This window comes from Fringilla coelebs, assembly GCF_963513975.1.
Source record: "Fringilla coelebs genome assembly, chromosome: 3".
NCBI classification, from domain to species: Eukaryota; Metazoa; Chordata; class Aves; order Passeriformes; family Fringillidae; genus Fringilla; species Fringilla coelebs.
This window is the reverse complement of record NC_140030.1, coordinates 35,170,298-35,192,294: the sequence shown is the minus strand read 5'-3', so window position 1 is coordinate 35,192,294 and position 21,997 is coordinate 35,170,298. Positions and strand designations below refer to the sequence as shown.

Below are 21,997 nucleotides of genomic sequence, written 5' to 3'. Positions count from 1 at the left end.
TACCTATATTTTGTTCTTTCCCTAGAGATCCTGTAAATTTTGCACATTCTTACAATCATCTCAGACATCCCAAAACAAGATTTATGTAATCCCAAATCTTCTCCCTGCATCCCCAAATTATTTTCTCCTTGCATCCCCTAAATTAGCTTCACATTCCTTTAGGCAGTTATCTTTTGTGTGTGCAAGGCGTTGTAGGGACAGAGGTTTGGCTGATTTATCCTGGTGGATTGCCCATCAGGGCAAACAGGCTAAACTTTTTCATTTGTTAGTCTTGGGAGTTGTGTGCTTTGTTTTTGATGATCAAGCTTAGCAGAGTTTCTCTGCCTGCCACTGTTCCTTTATTCATGGCTGGGTTTCTATATTCACTGTGTTTATTAGCCTTTAGTCATGACCTACCTTACTTGATAATCAAAGACCCTGTAATGTACAGTACAATTAAAATAAAAATACAATTTCCCAGATCAAGTAAATAGAGCCAGTAAAAAGTACTTGCCCTCTGTAGTTCTGAGGTAGTAGTACAATTCTGCAAAATTACTTACTGCTAATTTGTTTAAAAACAATGCTTGCCATCACTCTGAATCTTACAGTTGAGTAATTTTGGTAACTGGTTTTATGTTTTTCACTGGTGAATGCTACCCTCAGTTTACAGCAGAGCCTAAAACTTGTTTTGAATTAATGTGTTCTGTCACAGGCTCTTCGGTCTTGTTCCTTGAAGAATGAAAGATCAGAATCAATGTCAACCAAACCAATGTTATATAAGAATATTAGAAGTCCAGCACCTGTACATAAAAAGAAGCCTTCACACGGTCCTCATGGACTGGTTAGAAGTTCTGGCTATGGGAAGCCCAGTTTACTTTCAAAGCAGTCTTTTCCAGTCAGTGAAAAGAAAACACCAAAAGAAACTTTCAAAAAGACCTGTATGAAAGCCAAAAGTCCTGCAGATAGAACAAAATCTAAAGGTAATTCTAAGTTTTGAGAGTTTTAATTCTGAGTTTAAGAGCCAGAGAGGTTTGCTTTTTGTTCTTCACAACCCCAAATGTCATAGAGAAATCTAAACTCAAATGCAGTTAAGTACTGATTTTTTTTCTGTATTAGCATGAAATGGCTGTGAGACTTTTATATGAATCTTTTTAGTCTTGCTTCATCTCCACTCACATTTACCACCACTATGTTTGAGACTTACCTATTGTTCACCAGTAGGACCGAAAGAATAAAAAAAGCTGGTGTTCAAAAATTAACATCTACAAGTTGACATTTTTCATTACAGTAAATGCAAAGATTTGCTGACTCACTAACTTGTATGTTTGAGGCTGAATTCCTGTTCTCAGCTTCTTCTTTTATCTTTGCTTTCCTAGAGTACAAAAGAAGTACTAAAAGGAAGTCCTATTTTCTGTTCATGTCTCTTGGAAACATTATGAAAAGGAGGGTACCAATGCAATCCTGTGAAAGCTGGGTTGCAAGTAAAGGACTGAACCTTTTTATTTTGGGGTGAAACCTGAAGAGTTTCATGAGATTATTCATCTTTAGCTTATTCAGCTTAATTCAGACAACGTTTGCTATCCCTGAGGCATGAGCAAGTAACTCTACAGCTATCCAGGCTTTAGTGCACTTCTAGCATGCAGTGCTTTTAAAAACTCTGCAGGTAGTGTCAGGAAAAGCAGTTTCAGGGAGGTGCTTCAGTGGCAGCTGTTGAACTGAAGGACCTCAGTTCCTCAGTACATTGATGTGTCTCTCTCCCTGAGGAAGGGGTTTTGCAGCCTGGTGAAGATGGTAAAGCGAATGACAAGTACTGAGAAAATAAGACTACAGGCTTCATTCAAACTTGCTCTTCCCTCTCTAGCTATAACCGTTCATGATAGCAATTTTATGTGATTTCAGAAATTAATCTCACCTGGCTGCATTCTGCAGGGGCCTCTTCTATAGCTAGGAGGAGAATAGCATTGAATCAAGCAATTGCCAAGTCATCAGTGCTAAGGGAGGACCTTTCTGAGGGGTGTGTGACACTAAAAAGGCATAAAATTTGGAAAAGAATCGTTGTCTGGTGGGGTTTTATTTCAGGTGCAAGATTCCTAGGCAGGAGCAGTTGAAATGGCTGTTGTAATTACTATCAGAAGGCTGAGATGTGAACAGTTCCATGTATGTTAGTGACTCTAGAGGGATCTTTCCTATTTCTTACTCCAGCCAAGTTGTTATTTGATGCAACAAATAAATGTTGCATTTCTTTCTATACTGTCTGCACTCCAAAGTCTATTTTGAAAGTTGCTGTGTCTTGTCTTCCCCATAGCTTGAAATATTTTGTGTTTATGTATACTTAGATAACTGGCCACTTCTGAAGTGGAGGAGTGAGGTTAACCTTGTTTCATGAAGGATTTATTATCCAGCTGTTTGTTTCAGTTGTTCTCTTGGGTTTTGTTTTATCTTGTCAGTGGTTCCTTAAAGGAAAAAAAAACACCCTTCCAGTTTTTCCATAGTATATCATTGTTCTCAAGTTTCTATGTTTCATTCAAAATACAGGTTGTAGAATACTTTATATACCTACAGGTTGGATCACATGAATACATATTTTTCATAAAGGACACAAAATTCTGGTTTTAATTTGTTCTATTTTATTTTCTGCCTAAATGAAGATGCCTTATTTGCTACTAGGATTATAAGATCTGCAGCAAATGAACCAACTTTGGAGGGAAGTATTAACAGAGTTTTGTCTGGCCAATCAGTTGTTAGTAATCTTGGACACCAGGCTGTGGAATATAACAGGCAATATCATCATGTGAGTAATAACCAGTGATGCTCCTAATTACACCATGTACAACTTGGTTTGCAAGCCTATTTTTTCAAGGCTTTTAACAATTATCACAAGGTTGGCAAATACTGAAATAGTGAATGAAGACTTCCCTTTGGTCAAATACTACTTTTTGCTTTCAAAATATGCAAATACAATTATACTGCTTTTCAGTTGCTTGGATAGTGCTATTGCTTTGGTGGTTCTATATAATTAAAGTTGCTTATTAAATTCTAAAAATTATTATTTCATTGTAAAAGAAGGTTAAATATAACTTCTACTATAATATTCTGCTATGAATGTTTAAACAGGACTACTATTCAGGGCTTTTTCCTATTTGCATTGCATTAAATATTTAATAGTACCTTCTGACTTCTCCAAGAGGACTGAATTTACAGTACCATAATGGTTTTTCCTTCTCCCTTATCAACTGCATAAAAAATATTGAATACCTAAAGCATTGCTGCTTTTCTAAAAGTAAGATGCATAGTATAATAATTATGGTAGCAATATGGTGGCTGTCATATGAGATGTATTTGTTTCTTTTTGGATTTTTTGTCTTATTTTCCTCATACATATTTTGCAAATGAGAAGGTCACTCATTAAAATGAATATAGGATGTTTTGCTATTAAAGTGTTGAGGGAGTTGTATTTTGGGTTGTTTTTTCTAGTGCCTTGTGTTGTTGCTAAGAGCTAGACAAACCAGTTAAATAAAACTGATGAGCAGAGTTCTGGTAAACAATCAACTCAGTGTAATGTTTCCCTGAATTGTCTACCCTAGGACTTATCATTTTCCCCTTTCAAAAGCTGTGATAGAGAGCTGTATTTGTTAAAACGAGTACAAGCAGCAGAGGAGGACCTGAACAGAGCTCGGGATTTGATTCAGCAGCTGGGCAGCAAACTGTCACAAAAAGAGAAGGAGATGGAGGCCAAGGTAGTGGAACTGAAAACACAGCATGAAAAGGAGCTTTCCCATCTGGGTCAGGAAAACTATGTTCTTCAGAGTAAGGTACTTTATCATCTCGTATCCTGTGCCTATAGAAGAGAAGAAACATTGCTTGTAAAAATGGAATCAATGTTACTTTAGGTGAGCTGTTGATGAGCAGAAAATCCAAATTTACACAGACACTGCAATTTTATAAATGCATAATAACTGCTGTTACATTTATTGCCTGTAAGACATTATTTTTTTTTTCCTGGAGATAAACCATGTTATCCTGAGTTCCCTTATTTTGCTGTTTTGAGAGTCTTGCAACAAGTTTTTGCAAAGATTTAATTCACTCCCACAGATACCACTTGTTACAGATAAGCACTATATGCTGAGATATTGCTTATAGTTCTTGATGCATTTTTCAATGTTGTGTTTTGTCTGTATGAAATATTCCCAGAGTTATTCCACTATACCATTGTTGAGGACAACTCCCTGCATCATAACAGACCCTCCTCTCTAGAGACATAAGAACAAATACTTCTAGCTTTTCCCAAACATTTTTTATCTTTTCTCTCTTTCATTATGTTTCTGTAAAACTCCAGTAAGAGCCACTCATTGGTCTGCTCTCATACCATAATGGAGAAACCATAGTCTTGTAGAAGAGTCCATGTTGCTAACAAAACTTTCTTATTGTGTGCCTTTTTTTGAAAGCTAAGAAGTATGGAAGAGATTACCCAAGAAAAGAGGTGGACCCATGCAGCAACAATTCCTATAACTGAGGAAAAACTGGCCCAAATACAAAAAGAGATTGAGGATCAAGAGGTCATTATTCAAGGTTATCAACAGGTAACGCCACACATCATGTTGAACTGTGTTCTATCCAGTTTCAGAAACAAAATTGTTTAATGATTACTACTTTTCTGTTGAAAACAGGTATCTTGTTTTCTAAAAAATGGATGGAATTTGGATGTGAAGCGCAAACATATTGCAGGTTTAGGTAGTCTTTCACACGTCTAGTTTGGACTAAGTTGTTCCACAGATCCATGTAAATGTTCTAAATTGTAAAAATCAGTAACTTTTCAGTTGAGAACTGGGAAAATACTTTATGGATCAATGAAGAACCACAAACTTTCTGCCCAAATATAGCTGAAAATTAGTACATTTAAGCAGCATTTGAAAAATTTTGGTTTTTAAAATGTTTTTCTCAAGATCTGAGCAGCAGATTTCAAGGTAACTTTATTAGCATTTGTATTACTTAGTCAAGGGGAGAAATAGATAATTCAAGCTTACTAATCCTTTTGAATATTTGAGTGGATAGCTTAACCAGCTTCCAGCTGATGTTCAGCATAATTCCTTGATATAAACAGTGTGTTTCCAATATGGCTGTGAGCATCCCAGTCAGTGATGGTTTGTGTCCCCAGGACTGAAGCATGGGCAGGCTGAGCTCTGATCTATCAGCACTCACCCCTGAACACGTTTTTAGAATATAGTTGGGATAGTTTGCAGAGGATCTGTCTTAGCTCCTTCCTGCAGAGTGAGCAGACACTTGGATGAGATTGTAGATAATGAAAGTAGATATCCATTTTAGAAGCTCAGTAATTAAATATTTAGTGTTTTCTTCCACTGTTTCAGCAGGTAAACTATGTGATTCATAGAAAATTGTTTTATAACTGAAGAAAACAGTAATCTGTGAACATTCTTTAACTTTGTCTGTCTCATCTTAGGAAAATGAGAGATTATACAAACAAATGAAAGAGCTGCAGATCCAAAACAAAAGAAACGAGGAACGAATGTTTAAGGAGAATCAGTGTTTAAAGTCTGAATTAATACAGTTAAGGTAGGCTCATTTGCATATCTGACCTAAAATCTCTAGAATTTTCTGCCCTTTTTTTTTTTTCATGAAGAACCATTGCAGAGTCTATCAGGTGCATGTTTTCTAGTGTTTCTCAGGTTTGTGGTCTTGTTTCTTTTGAGAATTGATTTGTGTTGATTATGGGCACTTTAATTCTTTGTTTTCTTGGTCATGTTGCAAACCTGTGGGAAGACTAGAGACTTCCACTTTGGAAATATTTCAGTGTTCTTATTCATACCAGAATACATAATACATTATGCTGCACTTGTTCTGATATTTTGGCTCTGCTGATGTTGTTAAGATGTTTTGATGCTGTTGTAAGACACACAGTAGGTCAGGGGGCACAAGAGGTTCTGCTAGTGGAGAAACAATTCTATTCACTGCATTGTAGGTCCTTTGAGATTTGAATCCTGTGCTAGTAATGAGGAAAAACAACCTTGCAATTGTGTGTACTCCTGATCTACAGATTTTTGCTTTGGAGAGGCCTGTAAATGAGTTCCACTGATGCAGGGTAGATTTTTATTTCCTACCCTTGTGTAGTCCAAATAAGGGCACCTCCAATTCATGTGAGGTGAGAAGAGTTCACCTTACAGTGAATTTTGTCTGTGTATAAATGTTGTGCATATTTGCTTCTCTTTTTGTTTTGAACCTGCACAGATTGACTTTGTGGTACAGTTTGGGGGGCAGGGGGTTGTGTTTGTTTTTAAGTAGCCACTGATGGTATGCTGAGTCACCACATTGCAGAGCTGCCTTTCTGTTGTTGCTTAGAGAAAAGATAGAGAAGATTAACAACCAGTCACGAGCTGCGCAGGATTCGGAACCAGCCAGAAATCAGAGTTTCACAGAACTGATTTCAGAGCTTCGAGTAGCACAGGTAGGTATATACCAAGCCTGTAAGATAACAGAGCTGTGCTTTGAATGTAGCACAGAAATACAAATAATGCCACTGGAAACACGAGGAGCCCCTGTGGGCTGATGCACACGCCTGGTGTGGCCGGCTCAGCAGTTCAGGACAGGAGCTCACTAGCAGTAACATACCTACATGGCCATGCCTAGACACTCGGTTTGTTCACTGGCTGCTCACAAAATCTCAGCCCCCCCAGCTGATTTTTACTGTACCTGTGCATACCTAAGACCAAGGGGCTCCATCTCTAGAGGTGGCTCTGGCACCAAGACTTTTTGTTCTACTTGGTCTTGAAGTTTGCTAGTGTTCATGTGAGCAAAAAGAGAGACTGCCTGCAGAAAATGGCAGGAAGTAGAATGTAGTAGGGTGAACTGTTGGACAATACATTTCCAGTTATCCTAGTCTTTAGTTTCAGAAGTAAGTCAAGCTATTTTCTTTACTGACCCTTTCAAAAGGCAGAGGTTTTCTTCTTCTATGACAGTTAAGTAAGGCTTAAAAAATCTGGAGTTTGGGTTTTTTTAAAGGTTTAGCTTATGTTTTCCCATGTTCTTCCCATGCAGGGCCTGACAATAATACCAAAATTAAAATACCTTGTTGTTGCTGTGGCCAGATGTAACTGTTGTGATTTAATCTTTGTGTGATGAAAAAGCATGCTTGAGGGTTTTGTGTGATATTATGTGTTTAGTTTTTCATGTTTTACTGTTTTCTCTAAAACCTAGAAAGAAGAAGCTAAATTACGAGAAGAGATAAGACGTCTAAAACAAGATAAGCAAGCTCTTGAGGTCGACTTGGTGCAAGCTAAGAAAGAGAGAGATTTAGCCAAAGTCCAGATTGCATCTGCATCAAGTAAAGCACCTTAATTTTGTTGAATAATTTTGCTTACTTTGTAGTTCAGTAAATAAATATATAACAAAACCTTGTTTCTTATTAAAGTATTTCTTAGGGAAATGTATCCAGACCATTTACAAATATTGTCTAAACTTCTGACAAAAGCTTACAGTGAAGGACATGCTGCAGTACTTTTGGTGCTCTGTTAGAAAGTATCTTTGTTGTGACCTGTTAACTTTGATTTCTTGCCAATCTTTCACTAGATGTGGAAAAAAAAATTATTTCAATTATGTGACAACTCTATTCATTAGAAAAGATTTACTGTGTTACATCTTAGTCTCCTGTTTAGTTCTTGCCCATTTTTTACCTATAACTTACACCTTGGGACTTTTTTCAGCATTCTTATCAGAGCTTTTTCCACTTTGAATTAATGAGAGAGGGCTCAAAACTGGACTCTCATTTCCAGTGTCAGACATCACAAATGCTAAGTGTAGTAATACTTACCTCCATGTCTCTTCTGAAAATGCTTGATCAATAAGGTTTAAAGCATATATTCTGTGTTGTCATTCATCTTGATGCTGAGTTCTGTTTATTAGGGCATGATCACGAACAGATCTTCCTGAGATTCTGTCCTAAATACTTTCTAGAGTGAACTGTAAGCCATTGAGTACTGCTGTGTATGAGAAAAATAAAGGGCTTTTTACAAATACTGTTGCTTTTAAAATCCCAGTTAGGATCTGGCTTTTAAACTACTGCAGTAACAGTGTTGTCAAAATGGTAAATGTATGAAATATGCTGAGGAAGAGAGTGTTGACTAATTACTCCTTCAATGCATAATTACTAATAAAACAGTTCTAAGAATGTTTTATTCTTTTAGGTGAGAAGTCTTATGAATTTAAAGTTATGGAAGAATCGTACAAACAGGAAATTACTAATTTAAAAAAAAGACTTCAGTGGTATGCAGAAAATCAAGATCTTCTGGATAAAGATGCAGCCCGTCTTAAAGATGCAAGAGAAGAAATTGAGAAACTAAGACTAGAGGTGATAATATCTAGCTTTATCTAAGTTGGAACTGAAAATTATTTCTTTTTCCAGTGATGAGTGTAATTTAATTATTTTCTTCATAATAATTCCTTTTTTTTGGTATAGTAGATTGGTTCTATTGGATATCTTGCTGATGCTTCTGGGAACAAAAGTAACATGCTTCCCTAAAACCTTCAAATTTCTTGACCTAAGGGAAAGAGTATATTGTTACATTAACAACCAGGAACACCCTTCTTCTCTTTCTCTCTTCCTCCTTTTTGCTCCATAGTAACTTAGGCAACACATTTTTTTTCTCCTAAGTACCAGTTCTAAATTCTTTCTTAGGAAAAACTCCTTGGTTACTGTGGTAGGGTGGAAAAATCCAAAACACTTGAAATAAATCTAAAACAAAACTAATACATGAATCTTGAATACTGGTGAGATTTGCATTGTCAGCTTGTCAGTACAGTAGTCTTAGGATTCACAAAAAAAAAAATAATTACCAGTGCTAAAATATAACTGATATTAGAATCTTTTATGGTCTTTTATTAGTGAGATCACAGATGAAAGGAGATGCTTCTGAAGGAGTAGCCAGGGACAGACACCACCATATCAAACTTTGATCAAGATACCACTCCTGTGAAAGAAAATATTTTTACTGGCATTTTCTCTAGGCTGGACTGGTGTCTAAAATAATTAAATCAGTCAAACTATAAAATGCTGGCATAGAAGCATGACTTAGCATGACTAGGTAAAATTACCAATCTGGGAGAGAATTCAAGATAGGAATATTTTTAAATATCCAGGATATGATATCCCTGTACAGAGATTGTAGTGGCTAATAAAGGTAGGAAATTCAATTTTAGATTATAGCTTTGAGTCGTTGTGACCAGGCATCACAGGAGTGCAGGAACATGAGTTATGCAGGTCCTTCCCCTGGTTCTCAGCTGGGACTCAGCTTTTATTTAGGCGCAACATAACATTGCCCTTTGGCTGTTTCTATATCTCATCACATCGTATAGCGTTGCAAATCACAAACCATTTCCTAAACTCGTCCTGAAATCATGAAATGCACTGTAGCACTTTATATGACAGCTTACTAATCAAGCCTGTATACTGGCAGTATGAAAGAAAGAAACAGTTTTACTGGTACAAAGACAAGAGTGTCCCAGAGCTGAAATTCTCTTTTAGATTTCCATATCTAGTTTCAGTTGCTTTGGAGAATGAAGCTGTCATGTGGGTTTGGAGTCTGAAGACTCAGTTAGTACAGAAATTACCATTATGAGTTTTGAAGTGGCAGAATAATTCCATTGTATTATGTGTGTTTGAAATGCTTTTGCACTACAGGACAATGTCTCTGAATACATATTTCATTTGGACAGGTTGAGAAGCTCAGAGCTGAAGCAGGAGATCAGTGTGTGCAACAGAAGAAACGCTTGCGAGACAGAACAGCAGATGCTAAAAGAATTCAGGATCTTGAGCGACAAGTATGCAAGAAAAGAACTCTCTTTCATTTAAACTTTGTCTCAGATAAGGTCTTTTAAAACCCCAGTGCTTTGCTAAGGATAAAGCATAGCATGAAGTTCTGTCATAAAGTAACTTGTGTTCTTAGACACTCATGAACACAAAAAGCTGCACTTATTTTCTTTGAAGAGCTCTTCTTGCTACTATATTCTAACAAGCTGATATCCCTTTTAAAGTCTTTTAAAATAACTGTTTAGAGTTTCTTCAAAAGGGGAAAAAGGGCAAAATCCAAAGCTTGCTGTTTATCTTTAAAGATTCCTGTCCACATTCACTAATTCCTTAAGAGTATGATGAATTTCAGCCAAGTTCATTCAAGAGTAGGGGTTTAAATTCTATTGGATTCATACAAGATTCATGAAAACTGGGGGAGTGGAATTAAATCCATGTTTCTACTAAAAAAACATCAAGTGGAAGTGGGCCTTTGCAGAATTCTGATATGGATATCTTATCTATAGATAAGAGAGGGACTTGTTATTAATGTTGCATGCCAAGTGTTAGTTTTACATGACTGCATACTACAAAATAAAAGACATATAATCTGTTATTGGGAGAATAATTCCAATATCACTATGACATATCCTTAACAGCTGGAAAAGTAGAATGTGAATGCAAATCCAGAAAAAAAGCATAATCACAATATTAAGAGCCATTCTCAAATCCCTTTTTTTGACTTTCTTTAGACTATTGACATAAGGTAATCTGAAGACCAGAGCAATATTTTAAGATCATGTGTAAGTTAGTCAATAAGAGACAAGTCTTGCTTTTCTGTTAGCAAAACCATAAATGGGAGGAATATAAAATATTTCTCAATATATGCATCTATAGTTTTCATTCTTCCACCTTAAGGGAATGAAATTTGTTAACGTTCTGTCACTTAATTCTGTTCCCTTTTCATTAGAACTTCATTATTTTTAACCTTTGACTTAATTTTCTCATAAATAGATCAGAGAAATGGAAGGAATTCTAAAAAGAAGGTATCCAAATTCTTTGCCTGCTTTGATTTTTGCTGCTGCTGCTGCTGAGAAAACGAATGATATTTCAGCTAAAACAAACATAGTTGAATTTTTGGAGAGAAGAATAAAGAAATTAGAAACAGAACTTGAAGGCAAAGATGATGAAGCTAAGAAAAGCCTTCGTGCCATGGAACAACAGTTTCAAAAAATAAAGGTAATAGTTGAGTAGTCTACTTTGCAAGTAACAGTCACAACTGCAACTAAGTGTAACACAGGGTAGTGGTTAAAACTGAAGGCAAAGACCATATTCAAGGGGAAAAAATACTCAAAGAATTCAGAATTGGAATTTCAGTACCTAAGATAAAAATAGCATTGAAACTGTTAGGGTAGTATTGAAATGAAGACAACATGTTCTTGAGGCATAATAATTTAATTCTTACAATTAAGGTAAGTAGTTTTCACCCTGTGGGTCAGAGTAGCTGCTTCTCTAATTCCTTGTTGTACCAAAGGCTGTGATTTCAAAGGTCTGCTGACTGAGCATTTCTGCAGGGAACACTGGGAACCACTAAACATACTGTCCAAAAATTACATGATAGTGAGCCTAAGGACTTGGGTTAGGAAGCAAGGAAGTCTGGCATTTTACTGAAAGGAAAAGGTGAACTGCACAGGTGCTTAATGGGCAAGAAAAGAAAGCCTTGGTCAGTTGTTCCACCTTTTCTCCACAAGTCACTCATCGTACTTTCCTCAAAGGCCACCCAAGCTATTAAGAAGGTTAAGTTTTCCTCAGCTCATGAGGAGGAAAGATTGTGTCTCTCTCTGAATTCATATTTCTTTCTTCATACTTAAAAATACATTGAAAAAAATCTGTTCTGTTAAAAATTAGGATATTTTGAAAAGTGTGAAATACAACTTTGAACATGTGACACGAGCGTTTGCCAGCTGACATATAACAAGTGCATAATGACAAAATTAACGTTGTTAGCATCTGAAGAGAACTCAGTTACATAAAAATGAAATATTGTCAATATAATTGTCTGTCCCATAATTACTGCATCCATTGTGATTAGATTTTTTGTAGTAAATTTTTCGAGTAATTTCTTTTGCAGCAGACTTAATTATTTCACTCACTAATTTTTGAACTGATTGAGTAGTTTGTTAGTAATCCTGATATGTATTGTGTCTTCTGAAATCTTTCATCAGAAGGTCAGTAACTTTAAAGAATAATAGGAAGAGCTAATAATAACAGTGCACTTATGAAATTGCTTTTTTGTCCCTACTTTCTACTCCCCTCCTAGATACAGTATGAGCAGAGACTTGCAGAGCTTGAGCAACTACTTGCCTATGAATTTATGAATGAAACACCAAAAGTGAATGGTGATAAAGCCACTTCTGCAGAACTTGAGCAGGAGCTTCAGAATCTAAAGAAGACCCATCAGATCACTGTTGGAAACCTCCAAACAGAAATTGAAAATCTTAAAAGTCAAAATTCCCAATTAAAACTCAGAGGTAAAAATGATAATAAAGAATTAGAGTCCATGGACTCTAAGATGAAACAAGGTAGCACAAAAGACAGGTTGTTAAAACTAAATGAAGAACTGGTCACCAAAAATAGAGAAATACAAGACCTCACAAAAACTGTAGAGAAACTTCAAAAAGAAAGGATGGTGATGTTGTCTGATAATAATTTGAGAAATAAAACAAATACTAATGGGAACTCTACAGAGGCCTTGAAAAAGAATACCTCAGCAACAGATAGAAGGAATTCCAACAACACTGAATCCTGTCGAAGCATTTTCAATGATGACAAAACACACCAACCACATTCTGATTCTCATCTCTCGGAAGTTCTGCAAGAAAATGTCCATCTGAAAGAGGAGCTGGAGAAACTGTCCCTGGAAATGAGCCAGCAGCGGGTGAAGTCTCAGGCAGCACTGGCTTATTCTGAAAGCAACATGAGAAGGTAAATGCTGGACATATTCCTTTAAAAACCTTCTTAAAGTGTTAGCAAACATAGCATTGAAGTAACACTTTAACATGTCAGCCATGTGAAGGTTGCTTATACCTTCATTTGTGCTGTTTCTGGCTTTGGGAGGGGTTTTGGGGGTTCTTTTGTTACTTTGGGGTTTTTTTTTAAGCACTGCGCTGTCACAGTTCTTTCTACAGGAAAACCTCTGTTAATGCTTTTATTAATAATACAATTTCTTCTGCTTTTAAATAAAATATCTCGGTGTAAATCATCATATCTTAGATGCTTTGTGTTGTATAGCATTAATACTTGGTCCATGTTCTTCCCTTCAAACCTAGAGTGTGCTTTCAGTGGAATTTATTTGGCCGGCTGTAGAAACCTTATACTTCACCTAGTCTCCCTTCACAATCAAAGTAGAAGAAATTGACATGCAATTTAGATTGCAACACATTCTTTTCTAAAATAGATACCTAAAATATGATAGCTGCATTCTGATTAAAAAGCATGTTTTCTCTTGCCACTGTTTGAATAAGAGGAGCCAGCAAAGAGAATTAACTGAATTTTTTGTATCCTAACTGCCTCTAGTTAGATGATACACATATCCACCATTGTAGGTTTCCCACCCTTTTCCTCCTTCTGAGCATTAGAAGTAATGGTGATCCTGTCTTGCAAGGTTTCACTATGAAATACACAAGATATGCTGCCTTTAACATTTTGGTTATTTTGTGTGTTCAAGTGAGAAGTCTGTAGCTGCTTTACTGCATCTCACTTTTCTCTTGCTCTGTTCAGGATGCAGGAAGACACAGCAGAATACATTGCATCTCTGAAGGCTTCCCACCAGAGGGAAGTCGAGAAGATTGTTTGCCAGCATGCAAAGGAACATTCTACTTCTAAAGTAGCTGAACTAAAGAACAGAATTTCAGCACAGGAGGTAAGATGCAGTAGATACATTACTTACATATATCTATATCTTAAAGTTATTTCTTTCTGTATTACTATAAACTTACTTTGTTTGAAGTAGGACCTATTGTTTTAAAAATCCTCCTGTGCCACAGTATTCACAGAATCCCAGAATGGCTGAGGTTGGCAGGGACCTCTGAAGATCATCTTGTCCAACTGCTCTGCTCAGGAAGGTCATCCAGGACCATGTCCAGGTGGCTTTTGAGTATCTCTAAGGAGGGCAATTCCACCACTTCTCTGGGCTATTTTGCACATGGTATAAAGGGTAGAAAGAGCTGTTTCATTCAGATTATTTAAGAACATTTTAAAATGAGGAAAGTAACTTGAAGATTGAGGCTTGTTTTCATATACTGCATATGTACCTCTGTGCTATTTTAACAGCCTGTGCACACACACATGTTGGAGGCAGTGTTGTTAATGCACACAGCACTTACACCTGCAGTGCTACAATCACAGAAACTTAGAATGTTGGGGGTTGGAATGGACCTCAAAGATCATTGATCATACTTGTGATCATGCTCAGATGTGATCAAGCCCTCTTGCCATGGACACTTCCTACTAGACCAGGTTGCTCAAGGCCTTATTCAGCCTGGCTTTGAGCAGTGCCAGGTTTGTGGCATCCACAGCCTTCCTGAGCAGCCTGTTCCAATGCCTCTCCACCTTCACAGTAAAGAATTTTTTCCTAATATTTAACGTAAACTTCCTCCATTTCAATGTGTACCCATTATTCCTTGTGCTGTCCCTGCAGTTCCTGATGATGAGTCTCTCTGGATTCCCTGTAGGCCTGTTCAGATACTGAAAGATTGCTATGAGGTTTCCACACAACCTTCTCTTCTCCAGGCTGAACAGCCCCCACTTTCTCAGCGCTACTTTTTTTTTCTGTACTTCTCCTGCATTGGTTTTCACATGTTGTCATGGGTCTGTATGCTAACCACAAAATATTTTTAAACCTTTTTTAGATATTAATAAAACATCTTCAAGAACAACTTGCTGAACAAGAGAGACGTCAAGAAGCTCTTTTAGTTTCACAGATAAGAGAGCAACTTCTACAAAAAGAGGTATATTTAAATTTCAATGGGGGTACCTTAGTCTAGTAAGAGTTTTCATCCTAATTCATGTCAAGCCTGAAGTAATATATAGTAAAGTAAGTCTTAGAAACAAAATCTTTGTCAGTTGCTTCTACATCAGTTATCCTGAGAATGCAAGGTTTTTCTAGTGTGACTAGGAGAACAACACAGAACAGAATGCAGAATTTTGACCTTTTTTGATGTTAATATTTTTATTATTATTTTGTTTGAAATATCTGACATCTGTATGAAGTTTGATCCGTAGGTTAATCCAGGTCTTCATATCCTTTGAGAGTTATGGTGGGTAGTGGTAAGTAGACCACAGGACTTTTTCTTAATTCCTCTTAATTAAGAGGATTTTTTATTACTGTTTTCAAAAGCTTTTTTTTTTCTTCCTCCATTGCCATAAAAGTGACTTAGGCAGTTATATTCTTGGCTTTCTCCTCTGCTATCTCTGAAACTTCACGTGTCTTAAGAAGGGAGAGTTAGCTATAAAAGTTATGAAATTCAGTGGGTTTTGAGAAAAATATATAGTTGTTTTTTTCCTAATCTTCTACTTCAATCAGTAGCAAATAATCTAAAATTTACACTTGTTCTTATCTTTGCATTTGGGTTAATGTTGGATCAAATTCCTGTCAACCTTTTAGCTCAAGTGTTTACAATCCTTGGCTATGCATTTGTTGTTCTTGAAGTACTGCCAGTCTTTGTTGCCATTTCCTGTTCAGGAGGAGGATGTAGCCTGTCTCAGCATTGTGCCTGTGCTTCATTCACCATCTCCTTGATGTATGAAGATCACTAATTTTAACTTAATTTTGATAATAGTCTAGCTTGCAAGGGTTATTAAAAGTGATTACTGCAAAATTCCACCTCTGTTGTGAAGTATTTGTATAAAACTGTGAATTTGTAGGGTGAGAAAAAAGGTATCCTAATAACCAAGTTCTGTGTTTGCAGAATAGAGGCTGAGACTTTGGGTTCATGTAGTTAGTGGCTTTCCTTACAAAGCTTGTTTCATTCCAGTGGTGTCAGTATATGTAATACTTCTTCCTGGAAAAACAGAGCAAGAGTGCAGTGAGACAAATGTTATTGTTTGCTCTGTGACTGCTTTACAGGTTATTGACAGTGATGGTTTAAGAGACCCTCCAATGTGACCCACATGGTAGAGGCCAACTTCAAGGTGCTGGTATTTAAGAAAATGTAAAGGAGTGTCTTTGTTAGAGAAATTATTGCAAGACTGTACAGAGAGAAATATCTATACTTTGCTTTTGCCCTTTAGCACAACTTCTGTGCTGCTTTTAAAATACATCTTTAGCATTAAATGATTCAGTAAGTTTTGCTGAGAAAAGAGGATAACCAAACCTGCAAATGGAAATAGTAGTGATAGGGGAAAGCACCTCTCTGGTAATAGGACTGAGTCCTGTGTTTAAAATGGTGGTACATCCAAAAAGGCAGAGTTTTTCCTGAGGCTTCTTGGAAGATTGTTATTTGAATACTAATCTCAGAAATGCTTTCCATTTACTGAGTGCTTCCTTTCCCTAACAGCTTGCACATAGCACTGCATTGTATTTGATGTGGTTCTGTCCCTGGCAAAATACACAGAGCCTGTTTTCTCCTGGGGCTTTTTCCCCTCGTGAGATCTTTCCACTATGATTTTTTAATCGTATTTAACGATGTACTTGAGACCACACATCAGCCCTTTCCTTCAGTGGGGCAACTTAGCAGCCAAGCAGCAGACACTCATTTGCACAGACCTTTTGAAACTTAGACTTCTGCTCCTCTGAAAAATGTGGCTGAACAGGTTTAAAACTGCTGGAGTAATGGACAGGCAAAACCAGACTGACATAGGCCTTGTTATTTTAGAAAGCCACCTTGAAATGTGTAAGTAATAGTAAGCTGCCTCAGAGTCACCTCTCAGTTAGAGTTATAACATCTTATGAAGACACAAAGGTTCCAGCTACCTGAATTCACAGCAGAGAGGCAAGGATGGCTGAGTGCTTGAAGAGGGGTAGCAGCTCTCAAATATATTGGCTAAGGGAAGCTAAGGATTATCATAAAAGATAAAGATGTCAAAGTTGTCACTTCAGTTTACTTATACACATTAAGAGTGACCAAAAAATACTTTGGATGAAGGAATATCAAGTTACTTAAGAAAGGCAAAGAATGAGAATAAACCATTAGGGCTTTATAAGAAAACTTCCCTGAATATCTGGAGGATTAGGAAATCAGTTTTAAATCATTGTCAAGTTATTTTACCTGGTAATTATTAAACTTACATGCAGGCTTGTAATCATCTCTCTTAGCAGCATGTCATTAATTAATTTAGTCCTTAGAAATACATTGGTATCTTTTATATTTGGTCTTTATCTTGTGTGTGAAAAGGGAAAGTATAAGAACATCTAATCATAATATTCTCTGTTAACTTTTGTTGTATGAAGTATAAAATGTGACAGAACACAATCCCTTCATAACATTATTAACAGGACTGGATTTATCAAAGAGGACTAGACTTTCATGTCCTCAAGCTACTTCTTAGAAATGAAAAATCCTGGCATAAGTTCCTAAGTCCCTGTTAAAGTTTTTGAACAAAGGAGATATTTCTCTTTTATGTCTTCCTTTCTACAGGTTTTGAATGTAACGATTAAACAATGCAAATACTTTTTAAAGGAATCTGGTTTATACACTGCCTAACACAATTATAACAATTTTCATCAATTCTCTTTGACTGTAGGTGACAAAATTGTTGGAAGAACTGAGAGAGGCTAGAGAGAGCCAGAGTCCTGAAATGAAGCATTTCTTGTGCCTGGAAAAGAAAATCAAGCATATAGAGAGCAGACATGCAGAAAGAGAGCATGAAATTCAAAAGGTACACCAGTGCATAGCTGCATTTACTTCTCAAGAGCAATTTATTGGTTTAACTACAATTTTATGGTATTTATTCAGGCTTCTTTAGCTTGCACTGCAGGAGGAAAGTAGTTTTTATGCAGCCATGCTTTTGTCTTTGCCTGCTAGTGCAAGTGAGTGTAGGTGCTGGCCTGGCCAGCTCGACCCTGCTGTGCTAATGAAGATTACTTGTGTAACTGCCTTGCAGCCTGGTCTAGGAATGCCCTGGTGTCCCAGAAGGTTGGACTCCAGACAGACCTCTGGAGTCAGTATCATTATTTCACACTTCAGTTTCACAATGAAAGCGAGCTGCTGAAAACTGACAAGAGTTTGGAGTGCAGAGTCTAACCTATGGTATATTCCTCAATGGAACTGTAATTATCTAGTCCTTGCAGCCCTATTCAGAAAAGCTGCATTAAAAGTATAGTATTATCTTATTTTGTTTTAAATTTTAAAAACAGATCTCAAGGAATATGCTTTTAATATACAGATTTTTTTTTGTTGTAGAAGGATTTATTCTTGTACATTTCTCTATCAGATACTTGTTTTCTTTCAAAAAAGACCCATGCATGAAACAAATCATTGGATTAAAAATAAATCCTTTTGCCACTGTTTGTTATTTTTGTTCACATTCTGTCCTGCTAAAGGTGACTGTAATACAGTTCATTGTTTGCTATTAATTTGCTGTTATATAATGTGAGGATGTCTTTACCATTTTTGTAAGTTGTTTGCTGCTGCCTACTCTGTGATCTAGCTCCGCTGAATACCAATAGTATTTACTAAGATGTTTTGTAATTTTTTGGGTTTTGTTTTAAGAAATAATAGTATACATAATTAGTACTCAATAATTTCATCTTTTTGTGGTTCTCCTGCCCTTGTTATGTATTAAGCTTCAGGCTTTGTTTTGTTCTGGTTTTTCCCCTTTAACCATCAGCACTGGGGCATTGAACAGTTGCCCAAATGAATTATATCAAAATGAATAGTGTTGAAAAGGAAATTGCTGAGCATGAAGTTAACAGGTTATCCTTAGTATCAAACTGCAAATATGATAATTATGGCCTTTAAGTGGTGGGCTCTCTTTAAAGGATCTATTACAATTAATTGTGCTGTGGAGCTTTTGATATCTTATGACACTTCTTATGAAGTGTAACTTAATAAGATTATTTCAGGGATTTGTGTTAAAGTTATTCAGACCTTTATCTGCAGCAGCATCAGATCTTTATGACTACAGGACATTTTCTGATAATTCATAGAACTTGTGGTTTTTAAAAGTAGAATAGTAGCTACAACCTGTCATTCAGATTTAGTTTGTTTTGCAGAGCATTATTTTAATTATCACATTTAAGTGGAAATTTAAAAAGTTAATTTTAATTTATAGAGGGTTTTGTGTTATATGCTCAGCTTTGCCTTAAATGTTCAAGTTTAATTGCTGCTTTGGAGAGGATAAATTAAATTCTCCTGGGGCTCATTAGTCAATAATCAATTCTACCCTTCTGTCATTAATGCAAATATTCAAAGGAATTCATTGCTATCAGAATGATTTTTGTGATATTCAGAACAAATTGCTTCCACTAAATGTGAGCATTCAGCTTGAGACCGAGCATCAGATAAAATGATATGACAGATTTTTACAGAGCGGCAGCGCTGGCTGAGTATTGGCATAGGAAATCACAGTGCTTCCTTCTAATTTACAGGCAACCCAACTAAGACAGCACATTTCTGAAGTAAGGCAAACCCAGGAGGTTGAGAAGTGGCGAAGGCTGGCACAGCAGAAGAATCAGGAACTGGAGAAATTCCGAATGGAGTTGGATTCAATACTCGATGTTTTACGTGAACTGCAGAAACAAGGGGTTGTTATCCCTGCACCTGATTCCAGTGGATTCAGAGTGACAGACAGCTGTTAGAAGACATGATTAGGTACTAGTTAAATAGAGCAGCAGAATTTTAATATTCAAAGTTATGTATAGAAATGTTCTTGAAAATCATTATTGCAACATGTATAAATTGCATTGCGTTTTGATCTTCTCTGGAATCTCTCATGTCCAGAGGCAGATTTGCATTGAGCAATACTGTAGTCATATTGTATGTCTTCTATTTTATTAGTAATAAATTTACATTTTTTTTTAATGATAGGAATACTGAGGTTATTCTCTAAATTAGCTACTGTTGAAAAGTTTCCTTTTTCACAGACTGTAGAACATGCCCGAATGTTTTTAAGTTTGATTTCTAACTTGTCTTATAGTGATTCCTTTGTGAAAAATTTGAGTAGTAAACTGTTTGGTTTGTATGTTTAGTGTATGGCCTTGATGTATTTCATTCCATAGGGCAGGAAAAGCAACTTTTTTCAACATTTGCTTCTCTCCCTCTAATTCATATAATATTCCTTGCTTTAAGACTTCTTTCCACTTTAGTGAATGATTGTAGGGTGGAACAGAGCAGACATTCCTGGTGGTGCTCACATTCAAGCTGTTCTTTGTTTCCTTTTCAGACTATTCCAGCTGTGCTGGTAAGACTGATGGCAGAGTAGGTCTGGCTGAATTCTTACAGGGCAGATACAGAAGAAACCTGTAAAATACAGTGTGAGTGTAGTTATTGGTGTCCCTTTTTAAAGGGAAGGCTGTACTGATAAGGTTTTTACAATGGGCTGCTCAGGATCTGACATAATAAGTACCTCTGTAGGTGGTCTTGACAGGCTAAGAGATCAGTCAGATTTGAAGACAGTGTGCTAAAGTTCAAACTTCAGGGATGTGTAGGTGGGAAAATTTAGAGATAAAATATTGAGCAAATTAGGAAAGACGCTGGGGGATGGGGGGAAAAAAAAAAAAACCAACCAAAAATCACACCAAAATACCAAAAGTGGAGGTAATTTTCTGCTGAACTGACAGGCATCATGGCAGGTGACACACTGACTGTTGGAGGCTGGTGCTTTCTCCTCTCCTTAGGCCCTGCCAGTTACACACCTGTGCTGTAGAGCTGGTACATAGGAGCAATTCCTGCTGCACAAATGTGTGCCTCAGGGTGCTACGCTTTTGGTCTCTTCTTTTAAGAAAGAGATGGACCCAGTGGAGGGAAGAGTCATCACTCCAGGAGATGAAAGAAGAATCATCACTCTAGGAAGTGTAGCGCTAGGAACCTCTGAAACCATAGGAACTGCACTGCTCCAGAGAGGAGCCTGGTGAGGGGATGATGAGCAGGGCTTTACATACATGAAAAACCTGCTGCTAAAAGCAAGAAGCAGCAATTAAAAATAAAGGAAATTCAAACTAGATGATGATAGCTATGTGGTGGTTGGAAGGCATGCTTTCCCAATAAATCAGTACATTATTAGTTTGAAGTTTCAGTGGCTGCAAGTCCTTAAGAATTCCCAAGCACATATATTGAGGTTGTATCTCAATCAATTCTACTTATTTAGGGCAAAGAGAAGATGAAAGCTAGACTGTTTTCCTTAGGTCCCTGAGGACCTGCAGTATTGGTTGAACCTAGCATTTAAGTCAGGTGTGAAATAGTTCAGGTCTGTGCTTGTCTATGTATTGTGTTCTTCAGGGACCAGCAGTAAACCTGCATTTTCTCTCATACAAGCATGTGTGGCATAGCATGCATAAAAAACAAAAGAGTATAACAAATTACATCTTACAGACATAGACTGTGCTTAAGTGCAAGGTTTTTTCTTTCTGGCACATACACAAACATAAAATGAGCCTGTATTCACATATATATAGATATTTTAAAAGGATGACCAGTTTGCCGCTTAATATCGTAATCTTGATTGTTTCATGTTCAGATATTTTCAGTATTTTTATTTTGTCCCCATCTAACAAAGTATTAGTCTACATTCATAAAATGTGTAAATATAAAAATGCTTTGTATATAAAATATCAGCTATGTGTATATATAATGCATTTTCTTGATTTGGTTCTGTTTTGCAAATGAGAAGGATAAAATTTGAATCATTTCAACTAATTTATTTCCTGTATAATTTGCTGTATGTGTAACACTGTATTAAAGTGTGTGACCTGAAGTGAGAGAGTGTTTTTTCAACTACTGCAAGCCTTGTGTCCCCAGAGAGGCCAGGTCCTGGATGGAGGTTCCTGGGACAGGAATCCTGGAGGAAGCATTTCTAGTTACTGGAAACTCCCTTGTGTGTGGTGCTTAAGTCAGCAACAGAGGGTTGCCCCAGTGTTCATGCAGTTCATTCAGACACTTCTTACACTTCTTACAGTCAGTTCTCAGCAATTGCTGGTATCTTACATAGCTGGAATTAAATTCTCTCTCTGAGGGTGTTTTACTGAGCAGGGACACTGTTATTTAGCATTACTGTAAGCTGTCAGAT

The 21,997-nt window shown here is 36.7% G+C and overlaps 1 protein-coding gene across 1 annotated transcript in view; it reads left to right on the top strand.

Moving 5' to 3' along the window:
* CEP162 (centrosomal protein 162) overlaps positions 1 to 21,633 on the top strand; it is a 43,284-nt gene extending 21,651 nt beyond the window's left edge. The window contains exons 13-27 of the mRNA XM_084203190.1: positions 692 to 959; positions 2,628 to 2,770; positions 3,564 to 3,791; positions 4,425 to 4,559; positions 5,438 to 5,550; positions 6,334 to 6,439; positions 7,189 to 7,315; positions 8,175 to 8,338; positions 9,703 to 9,807; positions 10,787 to 11,011; positions 12,093 to 12,757; positions 13,553 to 13,694; positions 14,683 to 14,781; positions 17,516 to 17,650; positions 19,362 to 21,633. Of these exons, the coding sequence (XP_084059316.1) occupies positions 692 to 959; positions 2,628 to 2,770; positions 3,564 to 3,791; positions 4,425 to 4,559; positions 5,438 to 5,550; positions 6,334 to 6,439; positions 7,189 to 7,315; positions 8,175 to 8,338; positions 9,703 to 9,807; positions 10,787 to 11,011; positions 12,093 to 12,757; positions 13,553 to 13,694; positions 14,683 to 14,781; positions 17,516 to 17,650; positions 19,362 to 19,571 (2,865 nt within the window). The 3' untranslated portion in view covers positions 19,572 to 21,633. The remainder of the gene's footprint in view (positions 1 to 691; positions 960 to 2,627; positions 2,771 to 3,563; positions 3,792 to 4,424; positions 4,560 to 5,437; positions 5,551 to 6,333; positions 6,440 to 7,188; positions 7,316 to 8,174; positions 8,339 to 9,702; positions 9,808 to 10,786; positions 11,012 to 12,092; positions 12,758 to 13,552; positions 13,695 to 14,682; positions 14,782 to 17,515; positions 17,651 to 19,361) is intronic.
* Positions 21,634 to 21,997: the final 364 nt, after the last annotated feature.